The sequence below is a fragment of the Callospermophilus lateralis genome, chromosome 4 (genome assembly GCF_048772815.1).
Source record: "Callospermophilus lateralis isolate mCalLat2 chromosome 4, mCalLat2.hap1, whole genome shotgun sequence".
Taxonomy (NCBI): Eukaryota; Metazoa; Chordata; class Mammalia; order Rodentia; family Sciuridae; genus Callospermophilus; species Callospermophilus lateralis.
The window spans coordinates 164,079,276-164,097,367 of record NC_135308.1 but is presented as its reverse complement, the minus strand read 5'-3'; the positions used below and the strand labels follow the sequence as shown (position 1 = coordinate 164,097,367).

Genomic DNA, 18,092 nt, shown 5'->3' with positions numbered 1-18,092 from the left:
TGCACACACATGCAGACACGCAGACACACACGCAGACACACACGGAGACACACATGCAGACACACACTCAGACACACACGCAGACACACAGAGACACACATGCAGACTCACATGGAGACACACATGCAGAGTCACACGGAGACACGCAGACACACACAGACTCACATGCAGACACACACTCAGACACATACGGAGACACACACTCAGACACACGCAGACACACACGGAGACACACATGCAGACACGTGCACACACATGCAGACACACAGAGACACACATGCAGAGTCACACAGACATGCAGACACACACAGACTCACATGTAGACACACACTCAGACACACACGGAGACACACACTCAGACACACATGCAGACACATGCACACACACACAGACACACACTCAGACACACATGCAGACACATGCACACACACACAGACACACACTCAGACACACATGCAGACACATGCACACACACAGACACACACGCAGACACACACGGAGGCACACATGCAGACACATGCACACACACAGACACAGAGACACACATGCAGACACATGCACACACACAGACACTCAGACACACATGCAGACACATGCACACACAGAGACACACACTCAGACACACATGCAGACACATGCACACACACACAGACACACACAGAGACACACACTCAGACACACATGCAGACACATGTACACACACGCAGACACACACGCAGACACACATGCAGACACATGCACACACACGCAGACACACACGCAGACACACCAGGAGACTCAGATGCAGACTCACAGCCAGGCACTCAGGGTCTCCCCAGGGGCCTGAGGCAGAGGCGGGCTGCCCGCTGGGGACTTCAGAGGTGCCGACCGACACCAGTGCCCAGGCCTCTGTGGCTGAGCCTAGAGGACGAGTTCTGAGCCCACAGGCGATGGGACTCAGGCCAGGCCCAGGCACCCCAGCTGTGGCACCTTCCCCGGGGGTCCCTGGCCTTTGGCCAGCTCGGCGCCCCACCCCCACAGCAGGTTTAGGAGGCTGTCAGGCACCCTGTGTGCATGAGCACCCACAGGAGCCAGGAGAAGCCCCGCGTGCTGGGGAGACGCGGGGCTGCGCCTTTGCCCCTGCTCACAGGAGACTGGCTCTGAGGCCGTCTTTCTCCCCTGGCCTTGAGGTTTTGAGCTCTCTGTCGGGGGCTGGCTTTTTCTCCTCTAGTTCCTGCCCAGTGGCGCTGTCTTGGAGTAGGGGGACACTGGTGGGACCAGTGTGCGCAGGAGCGCTCCCCTCACCAGGTCCAGTGCCATCTGCACCGTGATGGTGGTCGCCTCTCCACCGGGAGAGCTGGGGGCTGCCAGAGAGCCAAGCCCCAGGCCCGCCCTTGAGCTTGAAGCGAGGCCCGAGCTGCGCACCTGGGAGCTCCTACGTGACAGGGCCACCTCCCGTGGCGTGGGTCCTCTGGATTGAGTGGGCAGCCACCACGCGGCCATGCTGGGTGCTGGCCCTGCTGAGCAAGCGGGCTCCTGTGGGGCACACGTCCGGCTTGGCAGTGAGAGCTCACGCGCCTGCATTTTCCACACACTCGCCAAGCCGCCCCCGGCCTGTTTGGCTCCCAGAGGAGACAGCAGAGGGGCCTGCGTCCAGTGGGAGGCGCTGGCGTCTGGCCTTGGCCTGCGGCTGCTGGGCCTGGCGTCTGGCCTTGGTCCCTCGTTTGGATCCTGGCAATTAGCTCTGGCTCTAATGATCTGCCCCTGCTTTATGTGGCTCCTTTATCCCCAGATCTGAGCGCCCTTGGCAAGCGCACTGACGGTCACGGCCCATTTCACAGATGAGTAAATTCGGGATCAGAGAGGTTATGTGACTTTCCCAGCATCGGGGGCAGGGCCAGGAACAGCTTGTTATTTGGGGCTCCCCGTCCTGAAACGGGAGGAGTAACAGGGCCCTAACTTCCAGGCAGCCCCGTAAAACACGGTGCAACCTGCCCAGGAAAGTGCGGCCGACGTAGGAGTGAGTTCTGAGATGGCCAGGACTCAGGCCTGCGGGAGGCAAGTGGCCATGGCGCCACGGAGGTGCTTCTGGCGACAGGCGCACAGCGGACGCGAGGCTCCTTGGGGTTTCTCTGCTGTGACGTGGACCATTCGATCTGGAGAGGTGCTAGTGAGAGGCGGCGGCCACCAGGGGACGAGTGCTCCGTGGTGTCAGGGGCAGCACAGCTGTTGTCCTAGCCACAGGCCGTGCAGTGAGGGGGCAGGGGACACGCAGTGGCCACTGGTGAGGTCATGGGACACACCACACAGCACGCAGGGCTGCTCTGCGTCGGCCCACTCCCACCAGCAGGGTCCAGCTGGCCAGGGCCAGGGAAGGCTGCTGCGCCTTGGCCGTGTCACGGTTTCAGGAACTGTCTCACCCCTTGGTCCCCTTTCTCTGCAGCATCGGTGGGACTGGAGGGTGGTCGGCCAAGGGCTGCGAGCTCCTGTCCAGGAACCGGACCCATGTGGTGTGCCAGTGCAGCCGGGCCGCGAGCTGCGCGGTGCTCATGGACATCTCCAGGCGCGAGGTGGGCATCCCACAGCCCCTGCCCCACCCACAAGTGTGCCCCACGGGCCCCAGGAAGTTGGCTGAGCCCCCAAACCACGCTTCCTCCTCAGCGCTGTGAGCAAACCCTGCGGCCCATGAGCCTGAATCTGGGGCGCCCCACACCCCACCTAGAGGGTTCCGAAGAGCCCAGGTTGAACACCTGACCTGCAGCAGTGGACCCTAAGCTCAGACTCGGAGGTCCCCAGAATGTCACCTCCCTTCAGAGCAGGTCCCAGCCTTCTGTCAGACAGTGTTTCTGCATCTACTTTGAAAGAAAGGCAAGACAGCAAGGCTGGCATGTCCCACGCGGGTGTCACTGTGGGCCACACACACCGGCCCCCAGGACCAAGGGGTCCGGTCCTCAGTGACAGGCGGATAGTCTTTGACCTCTGACGTCTTAAGCAGCCTGAGAATGTGAGCCACACATCGTGGGGCCGTGGTAGGGCAGAGGGGCCCCGGGCAGGGCAGGCTGGGAGGACCTGCCCTGGCCTCCTTTACCAAGGCAGGGAGGTGGCCCGAGGCCAGCCTGGGCAGTGTGGGACACTGGCATCCAACAACCCGAGGCAGAGGCCAGGGTGGCCTCACCTGTCACCTGCTCAGGGCTGGGATGTGGCCCAGAAGCCAGCCCGTTGTCCCTGCCAAGGCCATTCTGGTGTCCAGCGTTCCCCACCCCGGGCGTCTGCGCCCTCTCCCGGCACCCACTTCCGTGGCAGGCAGCACTTCCAAACAGGTGCACCAGGGCCAGCCCGGAGGCTGATCACCGAGGTCTTTAGATAGGGGTGAGGTTCCTGTGGCCAGGAAGCTGGGCAGCACTCAGATGAAGCTGAGGTAGAAGAATGCGATGGGAGTGGTCAGGGGCTCCTGTGCCCAGGGTGCCGCAGAGCCACAGATCTCTGAAGACCCCCCGCCCCCAGGGGAGTCGGGTGCTGTAGGCTGCAGGACTCCAGGCACTCGGAGCCTCGAAGGAGCATCTCTGGGCCCAATCCCTGAGCACTTGTCCTCCTGGCCTGCCTGTGCTGGCTTCCCAGGACCCTGGCAGACAGCCTGCTCATGGTTCTGTGTCACGGGCAGCACCTTCAGGAGGTGCTGGACACCGGGAGGCTGAGGCAACCCGGAACCTGTGTCCTGGGCAGGAGTCACACTGTGCAGATGCCCAGGAAGCGCACGGTGGGAAATGGCTAGGTGGTGAACCCCTGCTGTGTGTATTTTCCACCATTTTTACAAAAGACACATTCCTTGACCACAAGAGATGAGTGGTAAGCCATCTGGAGGTGACGCGGGTCAGTCTGACATGAGCCACTGTGGAGACATCTGCGTGGCATGGGCAGGGGGTCCCTTCACTCCTACCTCACAGAAGGCTTCACACTGAGGGGCAGGTAGGGTCCCGGGAAGGAAGGCCCTGCCCGTGTGAGCTCTTGTTGGCCCAAGTCCCTGGCGCCTGGAGTCCCACCCGGCCAGCTGAGTGGCCTCTGGCAGGTCCCTCAGCCTCTCGACACTAGTTTCCCCGTCTGTTGGGATGCCTCATGGGCTGGATCTAGGCCTGGTGTGGAAGAGGGCACGTGGCAGGTTTGTGAGCGTCCCTCCCACACAACGGACCCCAGGAAAGCCACGAGTCCTTCACGTGTTGTTCCAACTCCTCCAGCTTCTTGTGAAGAGGCAGGGACGTTTGAGCAGAGGAGTGAATTTGTGACAGGGTAAAGTAAACCAGAGCACAGGAGGCCATGGAGCGCCCACCGCCCGACCACGTGTCCTCGGGCACGGTGTCCCTCCAGAAGGCCTCTGCGGCTCCGGGTTCAGGTGGGCAGGCCGAGCGTCTCCTGGTGACAGGTGTCACGTGAGGTTTGGTAGATTATTTTCCCCTTTTTTAAACGTAGCAGAATCTCCATCTCGTGACCACTTAAGGGTGCAGTCCGAGGCGCGGTGTGTGCCCGTGGCTGTGTGGCCGTCTCCACTGCCCTCCACAGTTGGTCCTCATTCCAGACTAATCACTGGGTTTTGTCCCACCTGTGCCACCCGAGAGCCAGGTCATAGCCACATGGTTCCTGCCAGTCTCTGCTAATTTGGTGACGGATCACGTTGTCGGCCTCTGTCACGCAAAACTCAGTGAGAGCTGACCTCACCATCTCCTGCTTTAACCAACCCACCCGCAGCACGGGGAGGTCCTGCCCCTGAAGATCATCACCTATGCCGCCGTGTCCTTGTCCCTGGCAGCCCTGCTGGTGGCCTTCATCCTGCTCACCCTGGTCCGGACGCTGCGCTCCAACCTGCACAGCATCCACAAGAACCTCATCGGGGCCATCTTCTGCTCCCAGCTGGTCTTCGTGGTCGGAATCAACCAGACCGAGAACCCGGTGAGAACCCCAAGCCACGTGGGCCACCACGTCCTGGAGGCAGGCCTCCCAGCCTCCCGGGGAGAGGCCCACACAGGGAGGAGGGCTGGGGCGCTCCTGCTCTTTCAGTGCTGCTGGGAGTCCTGGGGACAGTTGGGACTGTCGGGTTGAGCCAGGTGGACTCATGGCTTTGCCCCTGGGTGGGACCGTCCCCAGAAGGGTGCCCCAAGGAGCCCCATCAGAAGGCCTAGGACTCTGTGCACATTCATTCTGACCCTGTGGCTGTTCACACTAGTGGCCTCATAGGGAATGACAGTCATTTGCCAAGTCCCAGAGTCCCATGCTCTGCAGGCAGAGCTCTCTCACAGCCTGAAGACTCAGGGTGCGGCTCCTGGTGAGAACCTGAGACCAGGGACAGCAGCGCACGCTGAGATCCAGCCCTTGCTCAGAGGCTGAGGCAGGAGGATTGCGATTCTGGCCATTCTTGTCAACTTAGTGAGACCCTCAGCAACTTAGCGAGGCCCTGTCTCAAGATAAAGACTTGGGATGAGGTTCAGTGGCATAGCACCCTGGGTGCAGTCCCCTGCACCAAAGGAGGAAAAAAAGTGTCCAGAACACACAGTGTGTCCAGCCCCTCACGCCTCCTGTTTGCGGTGAAAGCCACAGGCTTCCCCAAAGCGAGCAAGACACCTACAGCAGGACTGGGGGGAGGGAGGTCCGGGGATACAGAGGACCAAAGCAGAAGGAACTTTCCAGAAGAGCAAATGGGGGAGGAGAGGAGGCGGAGACGCTTCTCGAGCTGGTGAGATCCACACACAGGTGTTGTGGGGCTCCTGGGGGCTCCATGGGCCTTGGCCTGTGTGGACTCAGGAATCGGGGAAGTTCATGGTGTCGCGGCAGCTTGTGGGGGGCGCCTGGCCACATGAGCGAAGCCAGTGAGTTTTTGCTGGACGCAGGGATGATACCAGGCCACCTTCTCCAAGACCCTGATTCCCTCTTTAAGCCTCTGAGCCCCTGACTTGGGGAGGGCCAGTTCCCTGGGGATGACCACGTAGACGTGAGCTGCTGAAGCAGGTGGGGGCCAGCACCTGCCTGCACCTCGGGTTTTCACCCTTGAGGAAAACTGGTCTTTTCAGGGTGAACCGGACTCCCTTGAATTGTGGCCCCAACAATAATGCCAGCGCAGGGTGCTGGGCCCCCGAGGCCGAGGCGTGCTGCACAGCCAGCCTGAGGGCACCGACCCTGGAGGAACTGGCCCAAGGGAGGCCGCTGAGAGGCAGGGGAGTGGGGTCCGAGCTCACCTTTCCAGCAGGAACTAGCTCTTTGTGAAGACCTGGGAGGAGCACACTCACCCCAGGGGGCAGAGTAGCCCCGTCCCCCACCCTCCCGCTGTCCTCCTGGAGCTGGGCCCCCATAGCTGGGAGTACCCAGGGAGATGCTCCTATACTCTGGGGACCACGAGGGGGAGAGCTGGAGGGACATCCGCAGGCAGCCATCTGGAGTTGCAGAGGGAGGGGTGCTGAGATGGAAGCATCCGGGCTGGCCAGAGGTGGGCCAGGGCTTTCCCACTCCGCCCGTGGCCACGTCCGAGGCCAGCAAGGCCTCTTTGCAGCCAGGTCTGATAGCCTCTGACAAAGGTAAGCAGTTGGCTTAGAGTGACTTAGAATTGTCTGGTTGGATTCAGAGACGCCCATGGGACTCTTGGGAGATGTGAGGATGAGGAGCCGTGAAGGAGGACGTGCCAGCCAGAGTAGCCTGAGGGTCTGCATGGCCAGGTCTACGTGCCTGAGAGTAGACAGCACAGCAGCGAAGAACGGGTCACTATCTGGTGACAAAAAGGCCGCTTCGCCAGGAGGACAGGGACCCTCTAGATTTTTATGTGCCTTGCAAAATGAGTCAAAAATCCACCTACAGGAAGCCAGACTTGATGCTTTGGATCCAAGGGAAGTTGATGAGACTCCCACGGTTCTGCCTCCCATGAGGCGGAACCGCGACTCGTGAGAACTGAGAGGAAAATCCAGCTGCCCCAGCGTTTCCTGTCCCTGGACACAAGTCCTGCACAGGCAGCTTGTGCTCTATACCGCCAACACGGTCGCAGCATGACCTGCCACCCACTCTTGGTGTCGGGTGAAGAGCTGCATCTGTTCAGGGCGGGGCTGAGGGGGACCACCAGTTGCCACCAATGAAAAGGGGTTCAGGGTAAGCTGGGGACTGGGTCATCCTGAGGTCTGCAGCCAAGAGTACACACAGCCTGCCCTGGGGAGCCCTTGGGCAGCCTGAGGGTGGGAGGTTGACCAGCCCAGACGGCCAGGGGCATTGAATCTGGAGCAGAGGCCGGTGAGTAGGCCCACAGAGAGGAGCCGGAGGGGACAGGAACAGGACTCAGTGACTCTAAACTCTCCAGAGGATGCCCCTTGCCCGGCAGCGGTCCTTCTGCGTCTAAGCGGGGGAGGGAAGCCACATGGGTCACTTTGGAGCCCTTCCAGTGTGCTTGAGTGGAGGGAAAGGGGCGGCCACGCGTGCCACCAGACACCAGGTGTGAAATGCTGAGGGCGGCTCCTTCCTGGCTCCTCTGCCCCCTGGAACGAGATCTTTCTGGTGGCAGCGGCGCACCTGTGAGCACGCAGATGCGGAGAAGTGGGGGCAGGGCCCCGGCTTGGCCTCGGGCGACTTTTACGGGTTTTCTGTAAAGTCACAGTCCCTTCTCTGGGCAAGGCCTTTCGTCTCCCAGGCCCTGGACGGCTGGAGTGATTTACTGGACATGAGGCCATCTTTGTTCTGCTCCCAGGGAAAGTGGCGCAGGCGGTGCCTATGCACGCACCTCTCCCCAAACCCCGGAGGGCGGCCCATGTCTGTTAGCCCCCTTGTGAACACTATTTTCTTCTCCGTGCACTTGCCCCTTGGCCAGACACAGCACTGCCCAGCTAGGACACATCCTCTCATCCTATTCTTATTTCAACAGAAAATATAAGGACCTTGTTTGTTGGTTCTAGGGGTTGAACCCTGGGTGACTACCACTGAGCCACACCCCCAGGGCTTTTTACTTTTTGAGACAGGGCTTCACTAAGTTGCTGAGACTGGCTTGAACTTGCCTCCTCAGCAGCTGGGACTACTGGGGTGTGCTGTGTACGTATGACCTTGTTCTTTTTGGACGTGAGGTCACTGCATAGATTCTGCCATGGAAGCTCATGTAGGGTCAGCAGAGGTGGGTACAGGCCAAGATCCCAGTCTGGGACCCTCAGCCTGAGCAGGCTCAGCTCCACAGTGCTTTTTAAAATCTAAATACCAATATTTAAAATTTGGGGACCATCACATAAAATACGTATTTCTAGCTTCTCTTTAAATTAAATCTGAGTGCTCTGCAGCCCTCAACCCTGAGCCATGGCCAGTGGACCCTGGCAGTGGTCCACGCCCAGGAGGGTCCCTTGAGCGGGGCCCTAGATGCCTCCCTCTGCCCCAATTCCATCTCGGGGCCTGAGGCCCTGAGGCCCTGGGGCCGTGGACATGCCTGGTGAGTCCCAGCAGAGCCACAGAGACAGCTCCATTTCCCTTTGCAGACGCCACAGAGCCCCACATTCACAGAGTGGCCTTTTGGTCCCCCCACGCCTATTGGGCCTTGGCTTCTGTGGGTGCCCTGAGCCGGGTACCTCTCCTGATAATCCCTGTGCCCCGTGGGGCTGTCCCTGAATCGGACACCTCTGCAGCATGCCCGCTGGGGTGCCCATTGAGCCCGTGCCCTTTCTGCACAGTTCCTCTGCACAGTGGTCGCCATCCTCCTGCACTACGTCTACATGAGCACCTTCGCCTGGACGCTGGTGGAGAGCCTGCACGTCTACCGCATGCTGACCGAGGTGCGCAACATCGACACGGGGCCCATGAGGTTCTACTACGTGGTGGGCTGGGGCATCCCGGCCATCGTCACAGGTGAGCATGCCCAGAGCAGCCCTGCCAGGGCGGCCTGCGTGGGAGTGCAGCTTCCAACCCACCACGGCCAGCGGCCCAGGAGCCAGCGGCCCCGCGAGCAGGCAGGAAGGGCCTCCATCTCTGCTGGCCCCCCGGGCAGTCTGCACACCTAGGGGAGGCTGCCTGGCACCAACAGAAATTCCATGCCTGCCACTGGGTGCGTGGGGACGAGTGGGGGATGGGGGGGAATGGGTCAGTAGGTGGTGGGTGGGCAGCTAGATGGAAGGTGCGTCAGTGGTGAGTGGGTGGACGGAGGGGGAGGATGGTCAGTGGCGAGCAGCTGGATGAGGGGATGCTCAGGAAGCAGCGTGGAGCAGCAGCACCTCCTCACGGTCAGGAAGTGGGTGTTTGCCTGGTGCACGGCCCTCCCCTGTTCACAGTGGGAAGTGCTGACCCCGGATGGCAGGACCCCAGGGCTCTGTGCAGGTGTCTGCACCTGAGGCGCCTTCCGGCCGCTGCTCCCACAGGACCACCGGGGCCTGCAGCTCCTGATGTGACTCCCCCGGCTCTGTCCAGGGTGCCCCCTGGGACGAGGCCCCCTCATCCAGAGCTGTGGAGGCCAGGCAGGGTGAGCCCAGAGGCCTCCTAATTCGACAGAGTGGGCTTTCATCCTAAGAGCGCTGAGCTGCAAAACGGGATCTGGCGAGTGATCTTTCCAGAGCCTGCTGTCTTGGAAGCCCCCTCCCCCACAGCTCTGTCGGGTTGTGCCTGTGAGAGCTCCCGCCCCAGGACCTGGTCCAGATGCCAAGCGCACGTTCTCACTGACTTTAAAACACGTTCTGACGCTCACGTCTCCTCGGAAAGACCCTAGATTCCCCAGGAGCCTCAGGCAGACGAGGCCTTGGCTGACGGCAGCGCCCGCCAGGCCCAGGATGTCCAGGTCTGCGCTGTGGCAGACGTCCCTGAGGGGCGGGCCTGCGTCCCTTTCCTTGCCCTTGGCAGAGAGCTCCTTCCAGGCCAGACGCGGGCAAGGGAGGAGGCAAATGGGAGTCCTCGCTCAGAGCGGAGGTGACGAGTGGCAGCCCGAGGTTCTGCCCTGGGCAGACCCTGTGCTGAAGGGGCCCAGAGCCGGGTGGGGTGTTCCTAGGACCTGCTCTTGCCTGGAGCCAGGCAGGGGGCATTCTAGAGCCAGGGCCACTTGTACTGGAGGGTGGGGAATGTGAGGGCGGGGGGACCCCAGCAGGGAGTGTGCCTGGCAGGCCACCGAAGCACCAGGTCTGTCTCCTGAGCGCAGTGGGAGGTCCCAGAGTGGGGGTTGAGCAGCAGGGGACATGGTCTTTAAGATCTGTGTGTGGAGAGCATCCGGAGGGTGTGGACCAAGCCAGCTGGAGTTGAGGGTGACACAGGCACCCTGTTCCTCTGTCCCATCTGAGGTCTGTGTTGTTGGGCTCCCAGACTCATCTTGATGGGCCACATGGACAGGCTGTCCTTGCCCAGCTTGTCACCAGTGGTTAGAAAGACACTACGTAGGTGATGTGGGAATGCCGTGTGTATAGCAGTTGCCAGTGAGGGGTTGTGTGCCTATGCAGTGTGGCGTGTGTGTGTGTGTGCCATGTTGTGTGTGGCATGTTGTGTGTGGCATGTGTGACATGTTGTGTGTCTAATGTGTGTGTGGCATGTTGTGTGTGGCATGTGTGTGGCATGTTGTGTGTGCCGTGTTGAGTGTGGTATGTGTGTGCACCTGTGTGTGTTGTGTTGTGTGTGGCATGTGGCATGTATGACATGTTGTGTGTGATGTGTGTGGTGTGTTGTGTATGGCGTGTGTGACGTGTGTGTGGCATGTTGTGTGTGGCATGTGTGACGTGTGTGGCATGTGTGTGTGCACTTGTGTGTGGTGTGTTGTATGGCGTGTTGTGTCTGAAATGTGTGTGTGGCGTGTGTGACGTGTGTGTGGCCTGCTGTGTGTGTGTGGTGCTGTGTGTGTGCACTTGTGTGTGGTGTGATATGTGCGTGTCTGTGATCTGCTCACCCACCCACTCACTGCACATGGTGACCCTGCCACCAGGGCCTTCCCCAGGCACTGCCAGCCTTTGGGGCTCTCTGGAAGCTGCCCACCTGTCTTGGGCCCGTTGGCCTTGGCCAGCCTGTGGTGTCTGGACAAGTCTTGCTCAGAGGGCCTGGGCAGGCTCCCTGCTGCAGCCGGGGTCTCCGTGCTCCTTGCCCCTCCTCCCAGGAGGCCAGTGCAGGGACCCATGAGTGGCCCTTCTCTGGAAACCCTCAGAGTCCCCGGCCACAGCTCCAGGGTGTAGGCAGCTATCTGGATGTGTGGCCCTCACTCTCCTCTGCCCTCCTGCTGTGTCCAGGACTGGCGGTTGGCCTGGACCCCCAGGGCTACGGAAACCCCGACTTCTGCTGGCTCTCCCTGCACGACAGTCTGATCTGGAGCTTTGCGGGGCCCATCGGAGCTGTTATCATTGTGAGTGACAGGGCCTTGCAGGAGACACCTTCCTTAGGGTGCTGGGCCAGGGCACCCTGGCTGGAGGGGGTGTTGGGGCTGGCCAGCTGGGCAGGAAGGGCTGGTCTCTAGTGTCACTGCAGCCTCTGGGCTGCTCTGGGCCCAGTCCTCAGCCCACTGGTTTCAGGTTACCTTTCATGTACACCAGGAGGCCACTGTGTCCAGCCAGCAGGAGAGTCCCCCCTCAGGCTGGCAGAAGCCTGGCCCCAGGGTAGCTTCCTCAGGCTGGGGCTGAGGCCTCTAACGCAGCCACAGCTTCCCAAGATGTGGTGGAGAGCTCAGGAGGAGCGGCTGTGGGGGTCGCTAGGTCAAGACAAAGAGCGGCCCCGACTTTGTTTCCCTTATTTCTTCCCAGATCAATACCGTCGTCTTTGCCCTGTCCGCAAAGGTTTCCTGCCAAAGAAAGCACCATTATTATGAGAGGAAAGGGGTTGTGTAAGTGGGGCTGACCCTGACCAGTGGGCTGGGACCTGATGCTGAGCTGGCCCTTCCCAGCCTCGGTCAGCTGGGCCCTGAGGCCCCTGAATGTCCAGTTTATGTGCTGGACAGACCCCTGTGAGAGTGCATCACCCAGTGGCCAGGCCCTCCTGCCACTGGCTGCCTGGCCTGGGAGTTGTGGCCAAGGGTGCTCCTGGGGTGGGTCCGCAGCCCTGGCTGTAGATCGGCCGAGTGGGGGAGGGTTAGCAGTGTCCAGGCCTGGGACAGCAGGGCTGTGGAGACGGGAGGAGAGCGCTCCACCCCCAGGGTCAGAAGTCATCAGCGCTGAAGCACCAGGTCAAGGCAGGGTGGAGGGGACCTGGAACTCCAACGTCAGGCCTCGAGTGGAGGAACCGCCTGGGGCGGGTGCAGCCTAGGAGCTGGGGACAGGATGGGGGAGCCCCCAGGGGCTTAGGGTCGAGGGTGGAGGAGCAGGAGGGGTGGTGGGAGAAGGCGGCAGTGTGTCCGGGAGCTGCAGGGGTCAAGAGGGGTGATGGGGTGTCTGTGGGAGGCCAGGGTCCTGCTGACCTGTTTGATAAGAGAGGAGGCCAACTGGGGGTGGGGTAAAGGGGTGGTGCCCAGGAGGGACCTTGTGCAGCAGGAGCCATGCCAGCTCCTGCCCTGGAGAAGGAAAGTCTGATAGGCCAGGTGGTGGAGGCTACGGCCTCAAACTGAGCCCGCCCTTCCTCCCTCGTCCCCCTGTCCATCCCTGACACCGCTTCACGTGGACACACTAACCCCCCCCATGACAGCTCACTGTTGACTGTCATCCATTTGTGCCAGTGGGAGGCCACGACAGGTGGGAGCATGCCTCCCTTGTCCCTGGCTCCTGAAGATGCTTGGGGAGGGCTAGGGAGGAAGGGAGGCAGACAGAGGGGGTATGGCTGGCGGATGGACAGAAGGACGAGTGGACTCCTGCCACCTGCCCCCAGCTCGCTGCTCAGGACGGCCTTCCTCCTGCTGCTGCTCATCAGCGCCACCTGGCTTCTGGGTCTGCTGGCTGTGAACGGAGACTCGCTGGGCTTTCACTACCTCTTCGCGGCCTTCAGCGGCCTGCAGGTAGGTGTTCACAGAGCCCCAGGGACTCTGCCTGAGCCAACCTGGGGCACCCCAGTGCTGCACCAGAGGAGGCCACGGCCCCCAGCCTGCCTGTCCCCAGCCTTCCTGGTCCCCGCCCACAGTCATGCTGGCTAGGACAGGGTTATTCCTCCCACCGTTCATCACTGCCAAGCTGGCCCAAATCCCACTGTGTCCCCGGGAGGAGTGGCTATTTGTGGCTTACACCAAGGGCTGCCTAGAAAGGGTATTTATGACACAATGTTGGGGACCCCAGGAGACTATGGCCTGGGGCAGGCCTCTTGTCCCAACATGCCTGCTGCCCTGTGCAGGCCAGCTGTTTCTGGGGCTTCCCCTGCCTAAGAAAGCAGGGGCCCTGGGCCGGGCACCTCTGGGCCACATGGCAGGGTGCTTTGTGCTCTCGGCCCCACGCCCTGGGGGCACCTACTCCTGCGGGGCAGCAGAGTGCACCAGGGCCACCTGAGCCTCCTCCCTCCAGGGCCCCCTTGTGCTCCTGCTCCACTGCCTGCTCAACAGGGAGGTCCGGAAGCACCTGAGGGCAGTGCTTGCTGGGAAGAAGCTGCACCTGGATGACTCAGCCACTACGAGGGCCACTCTGCTGACGGTGGGGGTCACCGGGCACCCCGTGGGGCTGGGAGTTGGGCAGCACTCATCGTGGGGCTGGGAGCTATAAGGACCAAATACCAAATGGGGCTCAGTGGCTTTGGTGTCCCAGAGCTGTCCCTGGACACGTGGCCATGGCTCCTAATGACTCTTGGGAGAAGGAAAATAGCTAGGTGGGGTCTCTTTCACGGCTTCCGGAAGACGGGGGCCAGGGCAGGTGAGGCCCCTGGCCCAGAAGCAGTGGCTGTGGGCAGGAGGTGTGTCCTGGGGCCAGGCAGTGCTCCCCCCTTCGCTGCCACGAGGCTCCCTGTGATGCTGCCCTCCTGTCGCCAGGCAGGGGCACAGCCAAGGTGCTGGCGAGGGAGCCTCTAGGGGACAGTGTCCTCCACGGTGGTCTCTGACAGCCCGTCCTCCCTCCCCAGCGCTCCCTCAACTGCAACAACACCTACAGCGAGGGGCCTGACATGCTCCGCACAGCCCTGGGCGAGTCCACTGCTTCACTGGACAGCACCAGCAGGTCAGGCTGCTGCCCGTTGTCATCTTGGGGTGCAGTGGGGCCAGCTCTGTGGCCTGGCCTGCAGGGAAGGTCCCAGCCACGCGCCCTGATGTGGAGACTCTTCATTTGTCTGTGTTGTTACCATTGATCAAAATGTAGCTGGGGCGGTTTGGGGGAAACTTCCAGAACCCCAAGTGGCCATGGTGTGCAGGCAGAAAGTGCTCGGTCACATCAGGGCCTGTCATCTATTCTGCTGAGCAAGTGCTGAGCCTGCGCTTCTCTCTAGGGATGAAGGGGTCCAGAAGCTCAGCGTGTCCTCCGGGCCTGCACGTGGTGGCCATGGGGAACCGGATTCCTCCTTCAACCCCAGGAGCTCTAAGAAACCTCATGGTATGGCTTCCCCTGATGGCTGCAGGGGCCCAGGCCGCTCTCATGTGTCCACATCCCCACAGCCAGTGGAGGACATACCTTGGAGGAAGCACAGGTGGCTTGCTTACCTGAGCCTCGATGCCCACCCACCCCACAGGCCCCGACTCGGACTCGGACAGCGAGCTGTCGCTGGACGAGCAGAGCAGCTCCTATGCCTCCTCACGCTCATCAGACAGCGAGGACGATGGTGGGGAGGCCGAGGACACATGGGCCCCGGCGCAGGGCCCTGTCCACAGCACCCCCAAAGGTGAGTGGTGAGGGTGTGGCCGGCCAGGCAGGCCTCGGTGGCTGGGTGCCCAGCAGAGCTGCAGCTGTGCACGGCACGTGGCAACCCACCCTTGGAGGCCCCACCCTCTGGCCGGCCACATCCTGCAGTCCTAGGGCTCTGCAGATGGTCAGCGCGGCCACGTGGGGCCTCCAGAGTAGCCACTGTGTGGCTAGGTGTCGGGGCGGTGGGGAGCGCGGCCAGGGCCCTCACATCAGGACTTTCCTTTGGGCCTATTCCCCTCTTCGGGAGGCAGCCCTGCCAGGCCTGTGGGTGGAGGGTCAGGCCACCCTGGGGGCTTGCCAGGCTTGGGATGCCCAGTGCTGTGTCACCCGTCTCAGCGGATGCCCTGGCCAACCACGTCCCAGCTGGCTGGCCTGATGCGAGCCCCGCAGGCAGCGACAGCGAGGAGGCGGGCACTGGGCCCCACCTGAAGGTGGAGACCAAGGTCAGCGTGGAGCTGCACCGGCAGGAGCAGGGCGACCGCTGCAGCACCCAGCCTCCAGACCGGCCATCCATGCCCAGCAGCCAGCCCCCAGAGCAGAGGAAAGGTGCCCAGGAGGGAGGCCTACCACGGACTTGTCCCTTGCCAGTTGGTGGGGACAGGGCAGGGGCCTTATGTAGCAAGGTGGTGGGATCTTGTGGGGCATGGGCGGGACATAGGCAGATCAGAGAGGACTCTGAACTAGAGGAGGCACAGGTGTGACCCTGTCGGGCCTCCCTCCTCCCAGGCATCTTGAAAAACAAAGTCGCCTACCCACCACCACTGCCGGGGCCCCCACTGAAGTGCCGGCTGCGGGAAAAGCTGGCCGACTGTGAGCGGAGCCCCGCGTCCTCGCGCACATCCTCCCTGGGCTCTGGCGATGGGGTCCGTGCCCCCGACTGTGTAATCACCATCAAGACCCCTGGGAGGGAGCCAGGCCGCGAGCATCTGAATGGGGTGGCCATGAACGTGCGTGTGGGGAGTGCCCAGGCTGAAGGCTCCGACTCTGAGTGAGTAGTATTGGCCTCTCCAGGGCTGGGGTCAGGGTGGGGGCCGCCAGCTCTCCCCTCGTCCAGGACCCGTGCAGGCCCCAGGTGTCTATTCCTGAACTGGGGAAGTTCTGCCCCCACTGACTTTGGATCCCACCCAGCTGCCACCCTCACTGACCCACCACCCGCCTGATGGCTTCTTCCACACGCAGAGGCAGTAATGAAACTTCAATTTGAACCATCAGGAAACCATGAGGCAAGCCTGTCACCCCATACAGGCCACCACCATCCTGAGCCCTTGGACCTTGGAGCCCGAAGGGCTGCTACCTCCAGAATGAAGTGGGCCCTGGGTATGAGGGTCCCTGCAGAAGCAGCTCCACGTTGGACGGTCCAAACGCGAAGCCCTTGGCTCTCCCACGGACTCAGGGCCTGTCAGACCCAGTGACAAGTGCCAAAGCCACTGGCATGTTTCAAGGGAGATGTTGACCCTGGGCCAACACAGCTGGGTCCTCAACCTGCACAGAGTCAAAATCATGCTTCTGGCCTGTGTGGGAGGCCCAGCTGGCCTGTGGGCTCAGCAGGGTTTGCAGGTGCTGAGCAGACTGAGGGCCACATGGGCATGGCCTGCAGTCTCAGCAGCCTCGGGCAAAGGCACCCGTCTCCAAGCAGATTGCTTTGCTCTGTTGAAAAGGTGGAAATACTGTTGTATATTTGACCTGAACTTGAAGACAAAAAAACCTGTGTATAATTTGCATTTGGGCTGGATGTTACTGGGAGGTCTGTAGAAGGATCTCTTACCGTTTTCAAACGAGGAGGACTTCACAGTTGGACTTGAATCTGGAGCTGCTGCCGCAGCTGGCGTCCCCACATCAGAGCTGACATGTTCCTGCGGGAGCTACAGTCTTCCAAGTTCCTGCACCTGCTTTCAGCAGTGAGCAAGGAGGCCTGGGACTACTGCTGGCCTCCAGAACCTACTGCTGGCCTCCAGAACACACAGCACGTGCTGCCTCAGTTCCTCACCCGACACATGCGGCCCCACAGGGCCATCTGGGACCCTCCACTCAAGGGGCCTGCTGTGGTCAGTGTGGACTGTGGCTGCCACACTGATCTCACACCCCCACCACACCCCCATGCCTGGGCCCCTCCAGGCCCAGGGAGCCCGGAGCCTGGTACTGCAGGCAGGGAATTCCTTTGTTCCTGGCTCTTGCTCCCGGTGTGATCTCAAAGCATTCACACAACCCAATTCAAAGGAGCTGCAGGGTCTCCAAGACGTCACGTCCTCGTGCCAACTTCCTGGCTCCTTTAGATTCTGGGCAGGCTGGGGTGCCATCCCCAGAGTCTGGCCAGTTACATCATTTTGCTTCAAGTGGTCAATGGTGCAGAGGGACAAAGCTGCAGCACTCTTTCTAATGACCACCAAGCTGTTTTTGGAAACTCACGCGAAGCCCTGTGATTGTCCCTGAGAGCCAGGGCACAGCACGGCCCGAGGGGCTGTGGAGCAGGCCCAGAGTCCTTCAGATGCATCTTATTTCAGCATGGCCTCTGATCTCAAATCAGGTGCCCAAGCAGGTGGTTGGCACAGCTGCTTCCAAGTGTGACAACCTCCACACCCAGCGGGGCGTGGGGACTTCGCGCAGGCCTCTGGGGGAGGGAAGGGGCATTGTGTCCCTGCTGCCCCAGCTGCCTGTTGCCCCGGAGGTGTAGTTTTTAATTTGATCAAAATTGTTACCAAAAAAAAAAAAAAGTCATTTTAACAAGACAGGAAAAATTTAAACCTATTTTCATGAGTAAGACTCTGAGAGATCAGACACTGGAGGTTTTAACACGTGTATTTATTAATGTCAAACACTGGAAGGACAACGCAAATGAGAAGAGACTACAATAAATTCAGATGTCCGAGTCTGTTCCTCAGCTGTGTGGGGCTGAACTGCTCCTCTCCCTAAGGTGGCGTGAAGGGCACCTCAGGCTCCCTCCTGGGAAGCGGGTGGCAGGTCTCACTGGGTTTCCTGAGAAACCAACTGAGTCTGTGCCACCAAAACTGGGATGTCTGAGCTGTTCCTTCGACTGCTTTCCTGCCCCGTCTCCCCTCCCCTCCTGGCGCCCGGGAAAGGACAGGCGTCGGCCTCCGGTGCACCCGTCCCCCAGGCCTCCTTCACAGCTCACGTTTCTCTCCTGTTCTGGAGTTGATCGTCCTGGTCCTTCTGCCTCATGACTGAGCGTGTCCTTTTGTCTTTACTTCAGCACTGTCACCTGCAGTTCTTCAGGTTCCTGGTTCCTGTCCACACTTGGCCTTCTCTCCACTGGGCCCTGCAGTTGCCAGCGCTTGCCTTTTCCTCCTGGGGCACCTCAGGAGCACTGCTCCACCTTGCTAGAGTGGGCTCTGTCATCTTAAGGCTGTAATCTGTCCCCTGTCTTTCACTGGTGTCCCCGAGCCTGTGGCTCAGTGATTTCAGGGG

General features: G+C 61.0%; 1 protein-coding gene across 1 annotated transcript in view; it reads left to right on the top strand.

Annotated features, from left to right (window-relative positions):
- Positions 1-15,661, top strand: part of Celsr1 (cadherin EGF LAG seven-pass G-type receptor 1) — a 116,493-nt gene extending 100,832 nt beyond the window's left edge. Inside the window, exons 23-34 of the mRNA XM_076855446.2 lie at positions 2,423-2,549; positions 4,720-4,920; positions 8,649-8,823; positions 11,166-11,278; positions 11,673-11,752; positions 12,727-12,853; positions 13,350-13,475; positions 13,897-13,991; positions 14,257-14,360; positions 14,497-14,646; positions 15,006-15,215; positions 15,396-15,661. Of these exons, the coding sequence (XP_076711561.2) occupies positions 2,423-2,549; positions 4,720-4,920; positions 8,649-8,823; positions 11,166-11,278; positions 11,673-11,752; positions 12,727-12,853; positions 13,350-13,475; positions 13,897-13,991; positions 14,257-14,360; positions 14,497-14,646; positions 15,006-15,215; positions 15,396-15,661 (1,774 nt within the window). The remainder of the gene's footprint in view (positions 1-2,422; positions 2,550-4,719; positions 4,921-8,648; positions 8,824-11,165; positions 11,279-11,672; positions 11,753-12,726; positions 12,854-13,349; positions 13,476-13,896; positions 13,992-14,256; positions 14,361-14,496; positions 14,647-15,005; positions 15,216-15,395) is intronic.
- Positions 15,662-18,092: the final 2,431 nt, after the last annotated feature.